The following is a 23,961-nucleotide window of genomic DNA, read 5'->3' as shown; positions in this document are numbered from 1 at the left end:
TTCACACATATGTATATATATGTGTGTGCATAAATTGAGCATTGCACAATAAAAAAGCTTACTAGCAGTGAAGACATGAGTTCATAAAGCTCTTGTATGATCCAGCTGATGCAGAAGGCGATTACTGCAGACTCATTTTTAAAAACTGCTGATTCTGTTATCAGGCTGGATTGAGCCTTACCATTACAACACAGGTGCTCCCCTGCTATCTCTATACTATATATAACCAGGCACAGGTCACCATGTGCCCTGCCAGAAACGTGCTGACTGGCTAAGGGGGCCTTGCAATTCAGGTAATTAATCCTATTCTAATGTAGGTTAAGCAGGTGTGAAGCTGAACTCATCCAGAGAGAAAGTAGAGGCATCCTTAGAATTATAGTATTTAACTGGTCTCAGCTGACTTTAGGAAACTAGACCATCCTGTCCCGCTGACCCAGTCATATAGGTGGAGACCTGTCTGCTCTAAATCCAGTCTGAGCAACTGGCTCTTTTTCCCCTCCTTCCTCCCATCCTGGATTTACAGTATCAACACATATGACTGAAAAGCTGCTCTGTTCTTCCCCACCCAGAACAAAGTAAACATATTTTTGTTGGAGGCTAAATTAGATGACTAAGTCACCTGTTTAGTTTAAAATGGACTAAATGGTTACCATAAGAAGGCTATATTGCTCTAATTTTACTTCTGCATTCCCAGCATCTGCTATGATCCTTTCACAGGCCAATTTCAATGACACGTAACATTCATGATCTTATTTCCACAAAGCCTTCAGGAATTTTAAAACTGACAAAAAAATTTGTTTGTATGTTCTTTAAATTCTGAATCTGGTTGAAAAAAGCCTTATTTTTCTAGGGGAGAGGAGTCCTGTAAATACAGAAGTGATACTTGGTGAACATAAATGATAGGCTCAGTTCTGCAGCATTTGCCTCTTTGCAAATTCCTCACCTAAGGAATAATGTTAAGATTTGTTCCAACTTTCTTACTGTGTTTCTGAGCAAGGCATCTTCCTGCCTTGCGGCCACACATTGTTTGTAAGAAGGTGGCCGTCCTTGAGGTCTCAGTTGTACAGTTAGGGAAAGTTTGGGAAAGGACACCCCCTCAAAGACTATTTCGGAAGTTTAAATTCTTTCATACAGTATGCTCTTAACTGGCAGTCTTTTAATGTGGTTGGCAGTTGAACTAAATTATGGGGGGGTGGCGGTGGAATGGTTTAAAGAGATAACAGGCCTGAAAATCTAATGTGCCCGGCTATCTCCTGTATGGCACTCCAGATGCTCTGCCACTTGCAAAAGGCCATTACTGCTGAAGTCTCAGATTCAGCTTGCTTACAAAAAAAAGAGAATGGAGAATACAGTAAAATTAAAAAGGTTAAGATACATTTAGACTTCCTACCCTCTGGTAATAAGATTAATTCCTTGTTGGTTCAGAAGAAGGAAAACTGTTACTGAGTCATCTGTGATTTACACAGACCTAATCTAGTAAACCCGTTTGTCGCACAAGAAGTGGGTACAAAGGTGAGTATTGTTGTCCTCGAAGTGGAAATACTTGCTTAAAGCTCGATTCTGCACATTGCTGCAGTCCTGAGGTGGTGAGTACACACAGGAGACAAAGAAAACTCTCAGCTCCCACTGATCTACTAGCTACTGATGGGGGTTTATCCCTTTGGGGCCAGATCCTTAAACAACAGAGGCTGGCAGAGCACATTTGACTTGTACACCCATGACAACTGATCCTACCCAAGGCTCTTGGTCTGTCTCTATAGATTAACCGGGCAAACTACCATATGTATTTTCTTTTACAATTCTTGTTGTAATGCCTGCTCGCTGAATAAAACCAAACCATTTCCTATGTTTCTTTTTTGCATCTCCTTACACTCCCCCTCAAAAAATCCCCATATGTGCTAATGGAATGGATTAATATTTTTTTCATGTTTTTCCCTCCTTTATTCTATTCAACATCACCTTTGAACACTTTTAAATATGCAACGCTGTATTTTCGGCCTCATAGTACTTCAGTACTACAATGTTTGCAAGTAAGGAAGCAGGCTGTGTAAGTCAGTCTACAAGTCATCCCGGGTAATACAACACTCTTGATTTTGCTAGAAGAATAATAGGGAATGGCTGCTACACCTTTTTATACTCTTGCATTTAAGAATCAAATAATAGTCATTTTTGTTTACAGAAAGAAAATGAAAAGCACTGGCATTCATTACTGTTGATTTGCTCTCTTTTTATTAATCATTTCTTATTTTTAAAGGGCCACAGGCGTGAATAACATAATGCAATGGTAGGAAGATATTTACCAATTTAGCACCTCATTATAAAACTACTCAGAAACCTCTCTGTCTCTCGTTTAACATAATAATTATTAGTGGCAACAAAAGTGGATCCCACACTTGCACCATGATTAGCAAGTGATGAATTTGGGCTGAATATATTGCATTTTGCTAAGTAAACCTTATTATATCCCAAATCCTCAGTCTAAAAAACATCTAATTTTAAGAAAATAATTTCCACTCCTGTTTAAATGCATGTTTCCAAATTAACCAGTGATATTCTATAGAAAACTGCCTCTTTTATGCTTGAAGTCTCCAGCTGCCACACAATTTATATCTCTTTCCTCCCCTCTTTGTTTTTCAGCCATTTTCCCTGAATGTCAAAGTCAATTTAGTGCATTTCACTTTGCTGAATAAATCAGAGGCGAAATCCTTGCTAAAAGTGAAAATTTGATTTGCTAAAAGGAGCTTAGGGCAACTATTAATCAATATATCCAGAGTGTCAAAGCTAAGGCCATGATAGACATGCATTCATTTGGAGATTGGTTGAGGCAGATAAAGGGGGACACTGGGAAAAAAAAAAAAAAAGTGCAACAGCCAGACAGTATAGTGTGTATGTTGGGGGCATGGGTGGAGGGAGAGGACTGTTTCAAAAAAAACAAAAAAAGACAGGCACTTGGAAGGAAGAGGCACGTACTTGTATATGAATAAAAGGTGAACTTAGTAGAGACATAAAGTCACTGTTTAATTCTGATCTTGACAGAAGAGGATTTTAATGAAGGATTTTTTTGTTTTTTTAAGTAAAACATAAGAATTGAGCCAAGTTCTTTTGGTACCTGTTAATTCTATTTTTTGTTTTTGTTTTGCTTTTGGTGATGGTTATTCTTAAACAAGCTTTTTCAACAAATAGATAGGGATTTTAAAGTCAAAACTCGCAAGAGTTTTTAAGAGTCTTACTGCACATTTATTTTATATTCATGTATAATTTGCAGGTGATGAGATGTTTATATGCCTGGGATTATATTCATTTTTTCCCTCAGTTAATTTAATTCTAGTAAAAAATGCCAGAAGTGACTATCCTGGAAACTAAAGTGCTCTTTTTACCGCAGGACATCTATGTCTAGCAGCACTAGAAACCCCCTCACCTCTCCATTGCTGTCTCGCTCAGTTCTGAACTATCACCAGTCTTTTCAGATAAGCAGACACATTAAGAGTGTGTGCATCTCTAGTTGCACACAAAGCCTACTCTTTTGTACTGAAATCAGCTGAAATTTTGCCATTGACTTCAGTAACAGATCCATCAAGAATAGTCTGTCATCATATCTCAGGTGGATATATTAAATAATTTTAAAATAAACAAACAGACCTTTCTGTAACTATCTTTTACCACACTGCAGATCCCTGTTTTGTTTTAAAAATGCTAAGAGACTGTGGACATGTTTATTCACGCATTATCCTGGAAATCGTACCTCCTCCTCCCTGCCTTGCAAAATCACTTAAACCTTCCCTGTGATACTGTTTTCAGAAAATGAGAAACAATAAAAAATGCCACCATTCCTAGCACTTCAAATGATAGGACAGATGAACTGCTGACACACCGCTGTTCCATTCTGCTCAGAGAAGCTTGAATCAACGTGGTGATATAAACACTGGCAGTGTCGGGTGGTCCGTCCACGCTAATGCTCAAAAATAAAACTGACAGTCAGTTACTGATTTCCCATATTGTACAATTTAGTGACAGAGGTCAAGGAAGTCAGTAGTTTTTGAGAAACCCTTTGGCTGGAATCTCTGCCTGTAAGGCCTAGGGAATGGTCTACTTCAGATCACGTATGTCATACAAGTTGTGAGTTCAAGAACATTTCCATCATAGGAAGAGCATGTCTGATTCCCACAATTAGTGCATGTTTGTAGGAGGAGTTAAAAGAAGAGCAGATAGTGGGCTTTTGATAAACAGAAGGCAAAGAGAACTTGCAAAGTGTCCAAGATAGCACATTGATAAAGGGCAGGATGTTCTGATTCCCCAGGGGCCTCAAGTTATTATTACTACAAACTTCTTAGCATGAAACAGCTCATACTCCATTCTGTGTTACATGAGCACTAAACACCACATTTACCTGTCCACCTGTCTGTGGAGCGACAGGCACCCTGTGATAGGGGCTCTAAGAGAGCTGCAGGAGTCATGTTGTCTGAAATGGTCCTGAATTCAGCTAGCAGCACAAGAGACTAGAGAATGCCTCAACCTCAGCAGAAACAACAAATTTTACAGCAGCAAACAGCATGGTACAGACATACAGGAAGACATCTATTCCCCTCGCAGAGCTGAGATTCTGTATTAGCTGCCCCAATAACAATCCAGAGAAAGATCTGGGCATAAACAGGATGCTGGCTATAGCTACTGTATGTGATTACATACACTAGGTAGTTCCAACATATGATTTCAGTCTGTCTTCAAAGTCCTACCAACGTGAATACTACCATGAAGTAACACTCAGCATTTTTTCCTCTGTCATTTAAACACATGCTGTACATCCACTAAGATGTAGATACATAAACAACTGTGTGCATGAGAACAGGTACATACATACCTAATTCATATCTGCATGGATGTACCATATATGTACGCTCTCATGCTTTCTTGAACATTAGCTTTCCAAAAGTGATTATGGTCAACTTTTTCTCTGTACTTTTACCTACATGGGGTGGTATTTCTGAAACAGATGATGAGAAAGGGGCATTTTAGAAATGACAACTCTGCAGCAAATCATGTTCTTGTTCAGTATTAGAAAGTTAAACTACACCCCTGAGAGCTGCTTTGGAAAGGAAAGCTTAAATATTGTCCTCAACAAAGAGTATGCCGGAACAATAATGTTTCATAAAACATTAACATTAACACTAAAATATTCAAAACATCCTTGGATTTGCTCCATCAAAATCATGCCCTTTTTTTTTTTTTTTAATACTACCACCAGTGGCAGTATCAATTTCTAACTATTCCCTTTCTTGAACACGGTTACTGCTAGCAAAACAGGGACACAGCTGAAGACAAGCAGGCTTATTTTACTAAATAATGTAACTAGTTATTTTTGATGTATTAGTCTGATTTACTGTTTCCAAACAAATTTTTCATTTTAAGTGCAAAAAGTTGATTTCTATGGTCTGGTTGATGTTTTTTCATGCATGCAAATTTTTCAGAGAACATTTTGTCTTTAGCTTCCTGTTATGCACATTTTTAAAAGCTTAATGTTTCCTGCCTCCACTTAATATCAGAGAACATTGCACATTTTTGCTGAATGTCAATGAGATAGTTACATTACAGAAATCATGCCTAAACGACTCTGATACTGTGACTAGGTATCAGCAGAATTCTACCCCATACTGGAAAAGAGTTTAATTAATCTAATGCAACCACTATAAAATGGAATCTCCCCAAAATACAATGCAAAGGGTAGGAAACTCAACCACCAGTAAATATTGAATTAAGCAGGGCTCTCTTATTTAAAAGATAAATAAAATAAAATAAAATAAAATAAAGTAAAATAGAAAAGTCTTGCAGAGGCTTCATAAATATATTTACAATTTATTTAGGTCAGTTAATAGGGGTTTTGTCTCATCAGGCAGGAGACGAAGCAGCATCGGCCTCTCCCTAAGCACCTTCAGTATTTTACTAACAAAGTTACAGTACATTGGAATATTTTAATCTGACACAAAGAACAACAATAGATCTGACTGCTGGGCTGATAATCTTCTTATCACACCCTGTGAAACCTAGCTCTAATATTTGACTGAGCCTCCATTACTCGGCAACACATTCTAAAAAGGCCAACAATGGAGAGAGAATGAAGTGGAGTGTGGAAGTACCTCCATATCTACATAAAAGAGATTAGAGGCGACAGCGTTCCATTTTACAGCTCAATCATATTGTGTTAGCACGCGCTTATCCGAGCGCGGATGAAATTGAAAGAGAAATAAAAAAGAGTCAGGCAGATAGGAACCAGAAAAGCGAGGCATGAGCAATTTCCAAGGATATAAAAGGATGCTAATGGCGGGGCCCTGTCATTCTTAAAAAGGGCTATTAGGGCACCATCATCTGTTCTTGTGCCCTTACGCTCCTCTAACTAAAGTCAAGCATTTCCTAATGCCATTGTGATCTTTTTCTTCTTCAGATAAGACATGGTCATGTTTCATAACAACACACTTTCCATTTATTTGATTTATAAATGCAAGGAGACTAATTCTATTTACTGATAAAGGCTTTCCACATATATTTTTCTTTCAATATTTCCTTTTGTAGATGGCATAGACTTTTTGTTCCATAAAAGCAACTATTGAAATGTTTCCAATAGCACAAAAATACTAATGATTTTATGAAAGCATTTGAACTTTGTATAATTTTAAAATATTTTTTAGTCTGTGACTGCAATGGGAAATGGTTGGCCAGGGCAGAATGCATATTGCACTGTTACCTTTCTATAGATAATCTCATTAAAAGACTTTCTGTTAGAATAGCAAAAACATTATTTTGGTTTCTTCCACAAAGACAAATTTTACTTTGAATTGCAATGCTTTACAGCCGAGATCTTTATTAGTTATTAAGCACCTGATATATAAGGGCCTTTAATTATACTGAACCTTAAGAAATCACTATAGTAAAGAAAGATTTGCTGATTGCTGCTTTGCTGTGCTAGGCACAAATTCACTACTGGTATAATTAATCGATTCCAAGAGATTTACACCAAGGATTTACTTAGTCCGCTAAGCTACAGTGAACTTTTATGCAATTTGCACCCTTTTTCTAACTCATCCTTTTTCCAATTCTGTTATGTTTCTGCCTACATTAACATTTGTAAGCTTAGAAAACAGTCAGCTAGCACCAATCCAGGCTCTTCTACAACTTGTTTTGTGCCAGAGCGTAGGCAGTCCAAGTTCAGCAGTACTCCATCATTAAAAACCAAACTACAGAAAAGCTCATCGCATTTGCCCTTTAGCATGTCAAGCCCTTTTGCATTTTGATTTTTGTGATCAAATGCCAGACAGCAAGCACAGATTTTATCACTGCCCTCTGTTACCAGAAGGCTTATAAAAAGATTGTCTTTATTTCCTGGGTTTTTTTTCCCCTTCTTATTCCTAAATGGAGTCAGGTGAGTAAACTTAGCTAGCGTGGCTTTACCACGGCAGGTGTGGTTTTGAGTTTACCTTGTAATAAAAGGCTGCCTCATGGCAGAAATGTTCCTCAACTGGTTCAGATCACAGACTTTAAATTTTCAAGGCCAGTTTACAGCATCCAATACCTTCTCCACGCTAACCAAAGCCATCATTTTAAAGGCTGCTCAGTCTCATCCCTCTGCTCTTCCTACTCCTTTAGCCAAATCAAACCTACACAGCGTATTCACAAATCAAACTGACAAAAGTTCCCCTGCAACTACTATGGAGCATGACTGACTTCTTTGAGAGCTACTCTATTTTGGTTAAGGTGATCTAGGTATCTTCCAAAGATGAAACTCAAACTCACCTATTTAACTCATTTTGACTTAATTTGGGGTGCTTTATTAGCAACCAGTGTAAGACAAAGTAGCTAGTATAATATAGAGTGATGTTTAAATTAGTTTACAATTTGCTTGGGCTCATCTAGAACTGCTCTGAACAAAGCCATTCAGAAATGTCAGCTGTGTTCCTAACCACTGTAACAAATTGTTGCCTGAACGCTGCACACCTAATGACTTCAAATTAGCTTCACTGCGATATTGCCTGACAGTTCGTTACGACTGTTAGCAACATAGCTGGCGTATCATGACCAATAAATTGGTTTCAGTGTGGGCTGGGAAAGGGACTTCCATCAATTTGATTAAAGAAATTACTGTAGCATTCAAAGCATAAAGACAAACTAGTTTAAGGAGACAGAAATAAGTTAACTGTACCAGAAAAACATTGCTTGTGATACAAAAGCTTGTTTATACACCATTTGTGGCACAGAGAATGACTAAATTTCAACTGTGTTGCATACTGACTATTTTACAGTCTGTAGGTTGTTATCTCTCATCTGAAGTAAAATAATGCTCCATAAATGTACAAATTATTTTATTATTATTCTTTGTTAGTGTTTATATTTATCGAAGATGACCCAGAAGCACGTACCAGAAGAACTGAGGCCTCGTGCTGGTTAGCACAATGGGAAAAAAACCAGGAAGACTATTTCTTTTTATTTCTTTGTGATCTCTTTTGATACTAGAAATAAAATATATTTAACTTTGATAAACAAACAACCGACTGGATTATTTATTCTACTATTAAGGTATCCCAAAATCACATCTAAAATGAGGATGATGTATTACTCAGAGGAATTAAAAGTTATTCGTTCCTATGCTCAATAAGGCTCCACTATCAAAATGAGAAAACTAATGAGCTGATGAAAACACACCAACATGCTCACTCATCTGCTGGACTAGAAAAATACCTTAAGAAACAAGAAAAAAAGCTGACCTTTTTTGTGTGACTTTACCATTTGTGAGAGGTGACAGACTGGGAACCCTGGAGACTCTCTATAAGTTTGTCTGCTAGCTCACAGAGTAAGCACAAATACCTCAGCATTGGGGGGAAATAAAATACACCTGAAATGTTATCTGAAGAAATCGCTAATCTTCTGAGAAACTGCTTTTGATGACCCCCACTTTTCTTGCTAACAAGAGTGCCAGTCAGCTTTTATAATATCAACACATTTACGTGATGTAGACCGCAGTCCATTTCATGCAGACCAAGGAACTACTAAGCTATAAGAAGAGACCTTCTGGTACAATTCAGTTCTTTCTACTGAACTGCTGGTACAATTCAGTTCTCACACTAGTTCATTCAATGAAGAGAACAATTCCTCTGTGCCATGCCAAAATATAACTGAATTTTTCCACCTCCTGTGGTCAGTGTAAGATAGTGCTGCATTTATGTAATAGAGGAACCAGACTTACACTCAACTACTGCTGAATCAGCTGAGTACAGAGGAGAGGACTTACACTACCCTTCACACCAGGCTAATGCTCTGGATAGCAAGGTAAGTTTATCTTAATAAAAGTAATACATGAAACAAATGCATTCACTGAGCAGCATCTAAAACTTACTAACATATTAACACTCATAGCAACAATAATGCTATTTCCAAGGTAAGATATATTATCATCTAACCAATGTCCTATGTGAATAATCTGGAGCCTTAAGAAAACTTTATGCATTGTAGTGAGAGAACAAATCACATTTTTCACCAGAACAGAATAACCCATGCAATGATTTCTGTATGTCATCTATTTGCAATAAATACTGTATGTACCTGGAATATGCTTAGCCCATCCAATGATCACCACCAGTTCTCTGTCTGCCAGGTCACAAAGAGTGGTAAGTGCTTTGATGTCACTGTCTGGAACAGTGGGGTCAGGCATAGCGTAGATCTTCTCTGGTTCAGCCACCAGCAAATGGGAGACAATCTTGTTATCTGTAAAAATGGTCCGGAACAGTACAAGATCACCAGTAGCATCATTCTACTTTTCAAACAGATGGCTCATATTTCAAAGTGCACAAGAATTTGTCTTAAGATACTGGAACTAATTAAACCTTATTGTAACTTCACTGGCTTCTACAAGCGGTTACAGCACAAACAAATCTGATCCATTAACAATGTTTATCAAGCTAGACATGTATGTTCCTATGTCCTGGTTTCGGCTGGGATAGAGTTAATTTTCTTCTTAGTAGCTGGTACAGTGCTGTGATTTGGATTTAGTGTGAGAACAATGTTGATAACACGCTGATGTTTTAGTTGTTGCTAAGTAGTGCTTATCCTAAGTCAAGGATTTTTCAGTTTCCCATGCTCTGCCAGCAAGCAGGTGTGCAAGAAGCTGGGAGGGAGCATAGCTGGGGCAGCTGACCTGAACTAGCCAAAGGGACATTCCATACCATGGAACATCACGCTCAGTATATAAACAGGGGGGAGTTGGCCGGGAGGGGCAGATCGCTGCTTGGGCATCAGTCAGCGGGTGGTGAGCAATTGCGTTGTGCATCACTTGTCTTTTCTTGGGTGTTATTTCTCTCTTTTTTGTGTTATATTCCTTTTCATCACTATTATTATTATTATATCTTATTGTTATTATTATTGTTATTACTATATTTTATTTTACTTTAGTTATTAAACCGTTCTTGTCTCAACCCACGAGTTTTACTTCTTTTTTTCGATTCTTCTTCTCAACTCACTGGGAGGGGGGAAGAGTGAGCAAGCGGCTGCGTGGTGCTTAGCTGCTGGCTGGGGTTAAACCATGACATCTTAAGACAGTAATTTTAATGGAATGTAGAAATACATGATCACCTCCTAATGTTGGAATACAAACTCTGTAGAAAAATATTCATGCATTATAATGTATTTTGGACTCTGCAAATAGAGAAGTTTTGCCTTCCTCTAATTACCTGCAACCACCCCCCCATCCCCAAAGGCAGGTGTATTTTTTGAGCGAGTAAATACCACAAGCAATTAGTCAGTCACTGAAATCTGTAACTTCTGTCAGTGATTCCAACTACCATTCTTTATTTTAGATGTCACTGTTAAGCTGTTGCAACAAAAATGGTCTCAGGACTTTCTCAGTGCTCATTATCCCATATATCTTACATTACGGGTATCCTGCCTGTTGAAATGTTAAGAATGAATCTGTACTCCTTGGGGCCTATGCTGTGAGAAAAGTGAGGTGTTGTCTTATATTCACTTTTCAGTGAAACACACAAATTTAGAATCATGTATAAAATTAGCTTCTTTAAGTACAAAAATAGACTAATGATCTCCTCTCATTTCCAGCCAGGAACAGCTATTAAAGTCAATGAGAATAAAGAGTGTAAAACTAAGGAAAGTATCAACAGATGCAGACTCTGCCTCAGAAAACTGGTTTTGTGCAAAGAACAATACTTTATCATGTTCACACACTGGTTATTTTTATCTATATAGCATTTTCATTCACGTGTTTAATATTTACTTTTTCATCCAGATGACTTGTGAAATCTATTCGGAATAATCAATTAAGTTATAAGGAAAAGTGAAGAGAAAAAAAAAGAGTAGAAGAGCCTGGAAAATTTACAATACAGTGTTGCTATTCTATATTCTATAAGTAGGATAAACCTAAAATGAGCATTATATCCATGTGGAGGCACAATGGAAATATCTTTTCTCTGTACAGGAGCCTGATTTGTTACTCTGAGAAGGCAGAACTGAAAAATGGAAAAAGGACTAATTCATTAAGCCTCCTAATGCAGGATACATTACTATACTTCCCAATATATTTACATTTTACTTTTCATGGTAGGTACATCTTGTGACCTCAAATGCACCACCAGAATTTAAAGCCCAAATGGCACCCTTTAGTGAATTTACACAAATCTGTTCCCTTCGTTAGGATAAAGAGTTACGGGGCTTGATATAAATGGGATTCCACTGCGAGAAGGTGCGAAGTATTTTCTGACTGCAGAGAAAGCCGCCAGAATTAGTATCATTTTCCCCCTTCTGCACGTAAGTCACAGGACGGACCACACTGTCCTCCTGTGGGGGAGCTGCAATGGAAGCTGACGGGGATGTGACTTGCCCAGGAGCATCAGAGAGGCTCCCTACCAGCCCATGACAGATTTCCATAAAATACTCACTTGATTCAGATTTCTGATACTTTACTGCTCTTTTGCGACATAGACTCCTCGATTCTGATCTACTGTCTCTACAATTTTTGCCTTATTCCAAATTTGTGCATCAGAAGTTGTGATATATGTTAGCCCTTCATAAAATAAGTGCAAGAGCCAACTGGAAACCATCACATCAAGCATGTTTTATTACAAGGGGATATATTCATGCTTTGTATGAACTATAGAAACTATGCCAACTGAGTAATTCTTGATCTCAATATTCTACTGATTATCAAACTGATTAATGAGGAATTCTATTCTTATTTAAAGATGACAGATGGTAGTTTTAACTTATGTTGGCAAACAGCCTTTGCACATAATTTTTTTTATTTTTTAAACAGTCTTTTCATATCCTGTTTAATTTCACACAGAAAACATAATCTTTTTAAGTGAGAAAAGATAACATTGATTCTTCCCAAATTCCAGTATTTTTACATGTATTGAAAAGTAGGATAAATAAATTAGAGTTTCTTAATATCAAAATATATGTAGCCAAGGACTTCAACTTTGTGGTTTTTTAACCAGTGATAAATGAATGAAGAAGCACTCTCACCCTCAAGTTCTGATTTTTTTTTCCCTGCAAACAGAAGAAATGGCCAAAGAACCTCTTTCATTTTTTTATTAGGTTCCTCACCAATGGCTTTTTGTAGATGATTCAGGAATGTTGTATATTTTGACTCAGGATTTGCAAAATCTCAAATTCTTTTTATTTTTGCAATCAACAAGATGTACAGGCAGGCCATTAGATTCCATGGTGAAGCTGGAAAATACAATGGAGACCAGAAGTAGGTGTAGGAAACAGCCTCCAAACACCTGTTCTTTCCCTATAGGGGGAAAAAGCTACATGTATTGGAGCGTGTATTAGTATAACCATAGGAAAATTCTGAATGTACTCAGAAAGCTCCATCACTCAGGAAATTGAATAGCCATGAGCACTGTTTCTAGGTAAATCTTATTTAATGTTTCCCTAATTAGAATCAATAGAACCCAATTTTCATTCCTGTGCCTTTGTTATGCACAAACTATCAGTCAGGGTCCAGAAAATCTCCCAGGCTACTTCCACAAAAAACCGATTCAACTGTTTCAAGTCTTGACACTTATCTGGCAGGATCTGAAAATTAAGTTTTATAAATGTTTGTTACAAAAATGTTTGTAATTGGACGAGCTAAGGAAAATGAAGGGAGGCACTTAGATAATGAGTAATGATTTATAAAGAGGTTAGTTTATCTCAGACAAATGGAGCTTACAGAAATTGGTGTAGTTATCGTCTTAAAGGTAATGTAATGCACTACTTTGCAGTAATCTTGGGTTTACACAGAGATTCTTGTGTTTCAGTACAACTGCGTTAACCTCTGTTCATATTAAAAGGCTTGGGGTTTTTGGGTTGGATTTTTTTTTTGCCTGTTTGGTCTTGGCTTTTTTGGTATGCTAGGCTATCAACATTTCTACTGAATGACAATATCAAGTAAATGAAAAACTGACAATCTGTGCACCCAGGAAAACTAAACCTCTAATGAAATTAAGCATTAGAGTTTATTAAATTTTATTGTATTATCAGAAAGTTTTTATTATAATGTGCAAAATCTGCTTAGTGCAGCCCTAGATTGTATTTACAGAACAGTGGGACAGCTTATGGAGGCTGAGTAGAAGATGCCAGATTGGACAATTGAAGGAATATAATCAGCATAATGTTTTTTGGAAAGGCAAAAGGAAACTATGCCATATGTTCACTTAAGCCTTAATTTTATGTAAAACTGGCTGTTTTTTCTTTGACACAGCTAAAATGCCCTTTCACTTACAGTTCAAAGACTGTTTATTTGCTCTCCAGATCCCCATATGCTCAAACGTATTGTACACAGCACTGTCCCCTACTGGGGAACACGAACAGAAACAAATTCCATTTTCCATACAGCCAAGTATTTTCAAGAGCCTAAAACTGACATGTGTTGTCAGAGGCGTAGGGGCAGAGGCAAATGGGAGGCAAGGAGGAGTTTGCCCTCCTTGTTTCTCTGGCTTATTTCTCTATTTTAAGAGCAAATTAACCTTCTCAGCACGAGCAACTGGATGTGTGTATTCTTATTTGAATTCGGAAGAGTTTACAACACTTGATACAGCATGAATGCCTTTGCAGGGTAATACACTAGCCTCTTGCACTACAGCTATAATGCTATTAAATTTACTTCATGGAATTAGTACAGTCACTGCTTGAGTTTATATAAGCTGCAAAGCAAAACCCCTAACTATTTTTAGTTAATCGCAAAGAGGATGGAACTTGTATTTTAGCAATGAGATGATCATCTCTCTTAATTTCAGCCTGGCGAGATACAATCAAGGACATTATTAAAACATAACAAAACAAAGCAAAAAAATCCATGAGAGTACTAGAGCCCAAACTACCAATCTATGCTTGTTATTAGTGTGGCACATTGCTGTTTTAATCTAATGCTAGGTAGTGTATTAATCTATAGGTATAAATTAATGAGGCTCTTAATGTATTTTCATTGGGAGGTTGAGCAGTCAAACTCATTTAGTTAGTGAAAACTACAAAAATCACTTTCTTGTGAAATCTGAAACTAGAAGCTTCAATGAACTAATGATCACAGTATGAACCATTTTATGTACCACTGAAAATAAAGATAACCTGTAAATGTAAAATTTGCACTGCATAAACCATGCTTTTATACACTTCCACCTGTAAAAATATTCTTTGTTCAACTTCACTTGAGAAAGATGAGCATATTTAAAACAAAGTACGTTAACAGCTAAATGGATATAGTGTTCATGGTAATATCTTCTGACCAAACCCTTGTCCCAGTCAGAAGGAGCTTAGCAAACAGGGCTAGGAGTCAATACCTTGTATTCAAAGAGAAATTTCATATATCTGGCGTACTCACATGGCTTTTTTGCTGGCTGAACTAGCTGAGGGTTCAGGTATGGGCTATTCTCTGCATCTATTCTGCGCTTGTACTTCTGGCGACCTCCACGTACTCTGTCTAGGCGGACACCTACGTTGGGAAAAATAAGCAAACATGTAATTAAATATATTATGAGGATGCCTTTCAGGTAACAATCTTCTGTCTCGTGCCTTCCAATATTTATTTAAAATGCATGTTTATTTCAAAAGATTAATTTTAGAAAGCAAGGAAAAGCAGAACTACAAGTATTTGCAAGCTGTTTAGATTTTCACACATGCAAGACTAAGTATACAACATAATTTCCTGTTTGTTTAAAACCATTTGTTCATTTTTACATATATTAAAAACAGCTAACAAGTTTAGTTTCCATTTGAAAGAGTCTGATCTTAAGTCGTCTTTGCCAGAAGCAGAAGTTCAAAGCTGTAATAAACACCATGGACATACAAGGATAACATTATGAGTAGAGAAGTACGGAGAATTAGGACTTTAGAAACAATGAGTGCTGTATACAATTTAGATAGTCAAAACCAAAGCTTTTAATTAACATGGATTAACATGGCCAGAGGATACAAAGTAAGTATCCTTAGTAAAATAAGAACATACATGTGGTTTAAAGACCTGAAACGGTTCATGAGGGTTTGAAAGAAATTGTATGGCTGTTCATTTAGATGTCATCAATGCTGAATTAACATTTGTGTTCTACCTCCATATTGTTCATTGCTTCAATAAAGCATTCTGCTACCTGTTTTGTACGGATATATAGGAGTTTACCTTCCTGAAACAAGCTATAGCTGCTCTCATAGACAAAATGAAAAAAGGAGGGGGAAAAAAAGATGGTAGGTCCTATAAAACAATGAAGTATTTTTATGTCCTTCTGAGTCACCCAGGCAGATTTCCAGACAACCAGGATGAATGTCAGTACAACCAAGTAGTAACATAACACTGAAGTTGAAAAACTCAGCACATATGCAGGGCAACAGGACAAGTAATACCAAGTGCAAAATTTGTCCCTGATGACATGGACTTAACTAGACCAGAATGCAAGGAAACATTACGTATCAATGATCCCTGTGAGCGATGTAATAGAAGTGCAGCTCACTTTCTCACTTTTCTTTTCATTGTCTATTTTAGCTCTCCTCTCTCTATTTATCTTTTCTATTGCCCTACTCTACTACTTCCCATCTCCCTGATCTCTCCCTTGCAGGAAATACCTCCAGAACTGGCTTCTGGACAGCAGAGAAGCCACCACCAAAGAAGTTACAGTTTATGTGCACAGCAAGAAGAACACAGCACAGACTTTACATGCTGCCCATGAACCTGCACTGGTAACGCAGTCTAGTTACCAGGAAACATCTGTCAGTCCCCTTTCATCCTCAAAAACCAAGGAGGAATGACGATTTTGGTGAAGAAAAGCCATTTTGCCAAAGAGCCAGAAATCCAAGGCCAGCTCTTGTTGGTTTGTTTTTGTTTCTTCTTCTTTTATATTTCTTGCTTCTCTTTTTTTTCTTTTCCTGCTCCATCTCCTACTCTCCAAGCTGGCATGAAACTAACACATCAGAACACTCACTAGCTGAGCCAAGGAAGACAGCAGTTTACAGATCCAAGTCTGTACTCGTCTACCAGCAGGGAAGGCTTTGTGTGCATGGGGTTCTCAATTCGCCCAGACGGACTGTTGGTATCTATAAAGGTTAGTAACACAGGAGATACTTGGCTTAAGGACACAACCAATGTCTGTAACTATAATGCAGTGAATTGTATACAACAGTGCTCAATAGTTTTTGCTCACCAGGAAAGTGGGTAATGGTCACCTCTACTTAATAGTGAAATTTCATTTGGTTTACTGCAGAAGACTGTGTATTTCACTCCCTCAAACTCAGAAGTACATTTCTCACTGTATGTTACCAATTACATTTTTGTGAATCACATTATATAAATAATAAACCCAATCAACCACATACCCAAACAGGTCAGTGTATAATTATGAATGAAATCTTATATACGGTATTTACCTGTTTCACTACCAAACTTGTGACCTATTTGTGGTCTAAGCCATCGTATACAATTCATAGTGATTCAATCATCAAAGCATGGCTATTTTTTTTTTGTTTTGAAAATTATACTTAGAAATGCATGAACTGCAACAACACTTTAAAAATTGATAGTCAAAAGCTTTTCAGAACTAATGATAACTCAGTGTTCTCCACCCTTGAATCAGGAGTCTGAGCTACACCTGAAGCAAATGATATCCAGGACAATACACTGCCATAAAAACAAACAGCAAAAGACCAAGGTTTGACAGTTGAATATTCAGAAATAGGCAGAGGATTAGAACAAGCCACAAGCGATATTGGTAGGATTGTGAAAAAGACTGCCCAGCATTTGAAGAAAAATAGATAGAAAATGATTTCTGCATAATTCAGATGCCATCCTTCTTTCTGCTTGGGAGCAGATTTCATAGTGATAAAAGATGGATAGCATCAGATTGAAGTATGTTTAATCAAAAAGTAATGGAACTGAAGCTTAAATTAAAATAATATAAATCTACCAAGATGAACAATTTTTTTACCTCCTTTGCATTTGCCAAGATACACATTCAAGCCTTTCACATACTCAATGGAAGGAAATACAGGTGAATGTCACAATAGCAAAATTATAAATAGATCCATGTAATCACCCATTATACATAGCTATAGCTAAAAATACAGCTTTCTTTTTTAAAAAGAAAAAATTATAATTCTAAATAACTGGGGAATAACAGTATTACACATTTTAAAATTACCTAAATCTATAATGAATTCCAATTCTAATGTGAAAACATTTTTTATAACATAATACCAACAGAACATAAATTAGAGGTTTATAGCCCTTTCATTAAAACTGATATGGAGTTTACCATCATTTTAGCTCCTAAGCTTTCCTTGCTCCTAGTACCATTACAAAGTAGCTATTTTAGAATCAATTTCTGATAATCTAACACACCCTAAGTGGTATTTTAATTCCCAAAAGCCTTTATAGAAGTAAACACAATGCAAGACACCATTTAAGAGAGTATACCCATCTGATATTCCATAAAAACTTGGAGTTTGGTGGCTAGCAAACTGAAATCCACAGGTTTCTGTGCATATGCATGCATTTTCCCCTGTAACTCCAATAGCTTGTATGACAGAATTCATTACATAAAGATATTTTTATCTGCTCTCAAGACAGTAACAGCTGATGCCTTCTTTGTTAGAAAAACAAAGGGAAGAAAGAAAAACAATTTTATCCACAAAGATCTTAATTTGGGGTGGAAGGGGCTTAACATCTTGATCACAGAGGTAACTGCTATAATTCAACACATACTCTGTACTCAGACTATTAAAGAGGGTATTGTGGCATCTAGCTACGGTACAGGGAGAAGTTAAGTAGACCTCTGCTTTAACTCTGCTGTCCATGTGGCTTGCCACAGTATTCAGCAACTCCGTTCACTCACCCTATCAGTCCTCAGCCATAAAGTGAAAAGAAAGATATCCACCCCACCTATATGAACTCACGGCACATCGCTGAATGAATTGCACTGTACGTGTTATCATTACAGTTTTTTAGGGTCAAAACATCCATTAATGTCACTGAACAAAACTCCACTGAAGACAAGCAAGCTGATTCTCCGCATTCCCCAACACCTAGTTTCATTTTAAAATTCTTCAACAGAACAAAAACAAAAGCCCAAATGAGAAAAACACAGATGACCACAGGGCATCTTATTTGGTACAAATAGAAAGAACAGGCCTGCTACCAGTTATAATATGATTTCAACAGTCAAGTGTAACACATTCACTTTACACCTTAGGACAAGTACAACTCACGAGCTCATCTGTTCAGAAGCGATGGGTAGTCACACATTTTGACGTAATTTAGAAAGCTCAGAAGATAAGGATTAGACTAGAACTGCAATATATGGAGAGATGGAAACTATGTAAATCAATGCAATAGCTACTTTTTAAAAAGAAGGCAATTACACATACTAATCCAACATAAGAATTTCTCCAGCTGGCCTTAAGGAAAAAAAATGGCTTCATAGTTACTACACAAGCTTCTACAAAAAAGGTTCACCTCCTGGTTCCTCACACAATCTTTCCATGACTTTCTATCAATGCTTACCAACACACAACAAAACGATATTAGGTACTTACTCTAAAGGGAAAGTGTCCACATAGTCTTGCACAGAAATAACTGAAGACTAGAGCTGATGCACACAATGAGCTACACACCAGGTACTTCAATCTAAACAAACTTAACATGGGCAAACCTGAACTCTTCATTTTCTGTGTATTTCCTCATCTGTTCCTCCCTCACCAACAGACACAAATTATTATTCCTTTTCTGTAGTCCTTTTCTCACACTGCCTTGAACCCCTTGTGTGGGACAGGTACCCCACTGTGACTGGTGCTATATAATCAAAAAGATTGCCCTTACCCTTGTATATCGTTCTTTTTGCAATTCAGGTCCTCAGTATGATAATCATATTTAACAGTCACCTATTTTTCCATATAAATCCAAGCCATATCCAAAGTATACTATTTACTCCTTTATAATCTACCTCTCGTCCTGTCTTCCATCCCCTCCTTCTTACCTCGGCTACAAGTCTCCAGTGTTCATTTGTCCACTTGTCCCACAAACATTCTTGTCCTTTCCCTGGAGCTCTATACCCACACAAAATCCTCAGGCTAACTTGGAAGGCATTAGTTCAATCTTTCAAACCAAGACCTACCAATACCAGGACTGCCTACAAGAAATTGCTTACTACCTATAATTGGGGATAGCGCTTTAGTTTGAAAAAAATAAATCTAATTAACTTAAATATGAACTAATATCTGAATAAATCAAAACTCCCTCTCTTCCTTCCAGCACGTCAGTAAAGAACAGGTTTGAGATCAGAACCAAACCCACAATTTTGACTTCCTATGGAAATTTCAAATTCTGCTCCCTTTCCGTCCCTCCTAAATCAGAGATTTGTGGCAAGCAGACACATTCTACACCAACACCGTTCTGGGCAAGCTCCACCTCTAACACAGCACTCTATATATACTAAATATATTCCTATCTCAATTTTTGAGATATGTAACTGGGTAATGATCCTTTTTCTACAGATGTCTGTAAGATTGCTAGCATTGTCTTAAATTTTACAGTAAGACCGGTAAGAATGGATACCCACATAACTGCATCTCGCCAAGCTTTAGAGGAACACCAGTAGCAGAGGCAAAAAAACAGATTAACAGCAAAACTGGAAAGAGCAGAAGGAATTTTAATGGCAGGTTCTGGTGTGGTTCTCCTTTGGGACACTATCTTGATAGAGTGTTCTGGTTCACTTGAACATACTGCGCTTATTTGTAAGATTGCTGGGTAAGTTTGGGTAAATATTATAAACTCTGGGTTTTGCATTTATTCACATAGAACTGGAAAACCAGCTGATTTTTCCACCATGAACACAGACAGAATGTATTTAGAGATAAGAATGCATGGTCATCTAGAAACTCTTTAGACAATTCAGTAATCTCTATAGTTTGGGATTAGAGAAGTGTCAGGCCAGTGCATTAATCCTACAGTCTGAAAGATTTGTAGTGGAAAAAATACTTCCACTTTAAACCACAAAAGACCTCTCTCAATACAGTAGAAACATGCAGGAAGTAACACAGCATGAAGAAAAAGGATAATACGAGCTATCTTTTCTTCTGGATCTGCATATTTGTTTTATGTGCTGAATTATAAGGATGCCAGAGAGCTTCTGAAATCAGTTTACAAAGTATTTGGATAATACTACGTGCAGGTAAAAATTCAGCTAGAGATGTAAAATATGTGTCCATTAGGCAGGTAATATTTTGAAAACAGAGTCCTAAGTCATAAAAGAAGATAAAAGCTATGCTTACATTACAGCTTTCCTGATCTACAGCTGAATTAACAATTAGCAGGGGAAGGCTTTAGTGTTTTGTCTTCTGATAGCTATCTGCACTATTAAATACACTATTTAGTATAGCATAGAAAGTCTAAAAATCATCCTCCTACTTTACATTCAGTCAGTACCAAAAAGTATTTGTTAATATAGGATAAAATTGCCTGTCCTCAAGAAGTGCCTATAAAACAATTTAGTTCAGGAACCTGCCCATATAATGGACTGAAAGACAAAACAGTGTTTATTACTTTAATATCCAACTTGCTCTGTGACTGTGAATAAGTTGCTTAATTTATGTGTTCCTCTGACAAAGATTTGCAACAAACAGTTTATTATAAAAAAAAAAAAAAAGAAGTATTGGGCCAATTAAAATATTCAGTGAATTCTTCCAGGTTGAAAAATCAAAAGAGAAAAATATTGCTTTTGTAAAACAAGTGTTTCAAACTAATGTTTAATTTCAGATTTTGCTCATGTTTAATATTTTAAAATGTTTCTGGGCAACCAAATGCAAGCAACATTTTGGAAAATCCAGTTTTTTCCTGGGAGGAGGGGATGAGAAGGCTGGATTTTGGCAAAGGATCTGAAAAAAAAAAAAATTCTCTTTGGTTAAAGCCCAGCGGTTTTTTTTATCAGTTTCACAAAAGAACTGATAAATGTGTTACTTACACAGCTCAGTACTCAACCTCTCTTGAAAGGAACATTAACTTTGCATGAACTAATCATCTACATGCTGACTTTTTGTGCACTGTCATTTATGCATTAAAACATAAAAGAACATGCATAAAATCCACTTAGTTTTCCCATGCAAATGAGATTTTGTGTAAATAAATTCTATTATTTCTTAGCGCAAGTGATTTCCATTGAAGAATGGTCCATAAACAAAGATGTTCACATGAAGAAAATGTGGCATAAAATGTTTAAGAGTACTGCCGTTGCTTTACATTTTTAATGGTTCCATATGAAGCTAAGCATCCTAATCTGTGACACTCACAAATACAAATTAGGTCACACGCAACAGGTGACAAGTTTTAATTGAATGTCTTCTGTCTGCAATTCTGACAAAAGGTGAATGGAAATAAATGAGTCTGGCAAGACAGCCCTGAGCCTTACAATACCCAATATCTCATTATTTTTAAACAGCTATCTATAAACTGATGCTGACAAGCCTTGAACCTTTTATTTCTGTTCAAGAAGAGGTGAATGTGCAAAAAGAAAGAAAAAAAAAAGGAAAGAAAAACAGGATAGCTACTCTGTTGCATTAAACATGCAATACCCATTACTAGCTCTCAAATATTTCAAAAGAGTACCTTTTACACTTCACAGAAGAACTTATAAAAAAATCTGTTTCTTTTCTGGAAGAGATACACTCTATGCACTCAGTTCCTAGTGCCTAAATTTGGCCTCTTCTGAGTGTTATACTACCAGAACTTCATTAGAATTATGCTAGACTCATGGTGATTTTAAAGAGACTGAAATTAAGCCACTAAATACAGGCTACAAAACTTCCACTTCTTTTCCTTCACTTTTCTGAAGTGAGGAAGAGTCTATGTTGCAGCAAAATGAGCATATTTGTAAACTGAAGGAAAAGCGATACAGAACTAAGACTGTGAATATATAAAGCCCTGATGTTTCTGAAATGAAACAGTTACCATCACATAATACTTCTCTCCACATCACCTGGATTACTAATATACTAGTAACTAGGAAGCAGTGTGAAATACTGAAAAAGCTTTTATGAATAACACAGAAAATACTGTTGCTAATTGCCCCATTAAATTTCATGTCAATGTGCTTATATATCATAATCATACTATATAATAGTACGTGCCTTATTTTTTTAACTATGCATATGACGTCCTGGGACAAGGTATAAGAATAAATAAAGGCAATCTATCACTAACTAAATACCACAGTTCTTACCTTCATTTATTTAAATATAGTTACACAAGATGCTATCTTGTTTCAGAGTTCAAATTACAACCAATTTAATGAAGTGGAGCTTGCTGGGCTGTAAAGTCATTACTGCATCAATACGCTTGTAACCATTACTTTAAGGTGACAAGCGCAGACTAGGAAAGTCAGCTTGGCTGATGATCCAAGGAGAGGGCATGGAACATCAGGAGACAAAAAGGTCAAAAAGTAAGTTTGAGCAAGGCCATACCAATGCCTGAAGGTCAAAAGCAGGCCTTTATTCTAGATCACATCACCAGAGCTTATAAAGAATTCAAGAGCAATGCTAGTGTCAACTCTAATAGAAAAGAAGTCTAACTGAAGTTCTGGACCATTTGCTGGCGACTCTCAAGAGAGATGGGAAGATCGAAATGAAATGCGTTATAATAATCGGACTGTGAAGTACCAGTAGCATGAATCAAGATCTCAATACCCTTTTCAGATACAATAATGTGCAGTTTCACAATATTTCAGTTAGTGACTTGGATGATGTGGGATTCTAGAATTAATCTGAGATCCAGAAGTCACAGGGAAGTTCTTAATAGTGTGAGTTGAAACAGTTATATAAAATCATATCGGTCCTACTGGGACCAAGAAATAGCTTGCTTAGAATTAGGATTTCTATCTAGAGGAAGTGATTTCATTTTGCTGGAACAGAACCAGAGAAAACTAAAGGATCACTCTCATCATACTAGAGCTTTAAAACAGATGTACAATTCACTGAAATATTAAAAGTTCTTTACCATAACAAACATATTCCCTAAGTTTGGGTTTTTTCTTTTCTGTTTTATTATCCTCTTCTCTTTTTGTTTTTTTTCCCTTTGGGACAAAATCTTTCTGATCTTCCTCAAGGAGTAGCCAGTCTGTGCTGAACTGTACAGGAGTAAGATGAGCAAAATTTAGTTTCCAAATTGCACTCATCTGGCAAAGTAAGAGAGACTTACCTTTTCAGATAAGGTGGCTTTATATATTGCCAGTTGAGTCTAAATTGGCATTAGTGCAAAAATATGTGTTCTCACAGAATTTTGGAGTTCTCCAAGGCTTTTTAATGGAAACACCATTTTGACATTGTCTTTTCTCTTAGCACACCCATAACAACACTATCTCTGCAGTCTTTCACATATTATGTATGGAGTAATTATGAACTACATTTTTGTTGGTGAAGCACTATGCAATTCTTCCCTGCTTTTTTTATTCTTTTAAAGAG

General features: G+C 36.8%; 1 protein-coding gene across 3 annotated transcripts in view; it reads right to left on the bottom strand.

Annotated features, from left to right (window-relative positions):
• The window catches only part of ESRRG (estrogen related receptor gamma), a 290,909-nt gene that overhangs the window by 36,184 nt on the left and 230,764 nt on the right, over positions 1-23,961 (bottom strand). For all 3 annotated transcript variants that reach the window (XM_050894411.1, XM_050894413.1, XM_050894412.1), the window contains exons 4-5: positions 14,855-14,965; positions 9,586-9,747 (exon numbers count right to left, since the gene is read on the bottom strand). In XM_050894411.1, coding sequence (XP_050750368.1) covers positions 9,586-9,747; positions 14,855-14,965 — 273 coding nt within the window. The remainder of the gene's footprint in view (positions 1-9,585; positions 9,748-14,854; positions 14,966-23,961) is intronic.

Source organism: Gymnogyps californianus, chromosome 3, assembly GCF_018139145.2.
Source record: "Gymnogyps californianus isolate 813 chromosome 3, ASM1813914v2, whole genome shotgun sequence".
Classification (NCBI taxonomy): Eukaryota; Metazoa; Chordata; class Aves; order Accipitriformes; family Cathartidae; genus Gymnogyps; species Gymnogyps californianus.
This window is presented reverse-complemented; position numbering and strand designations above follow the sequence as displayed.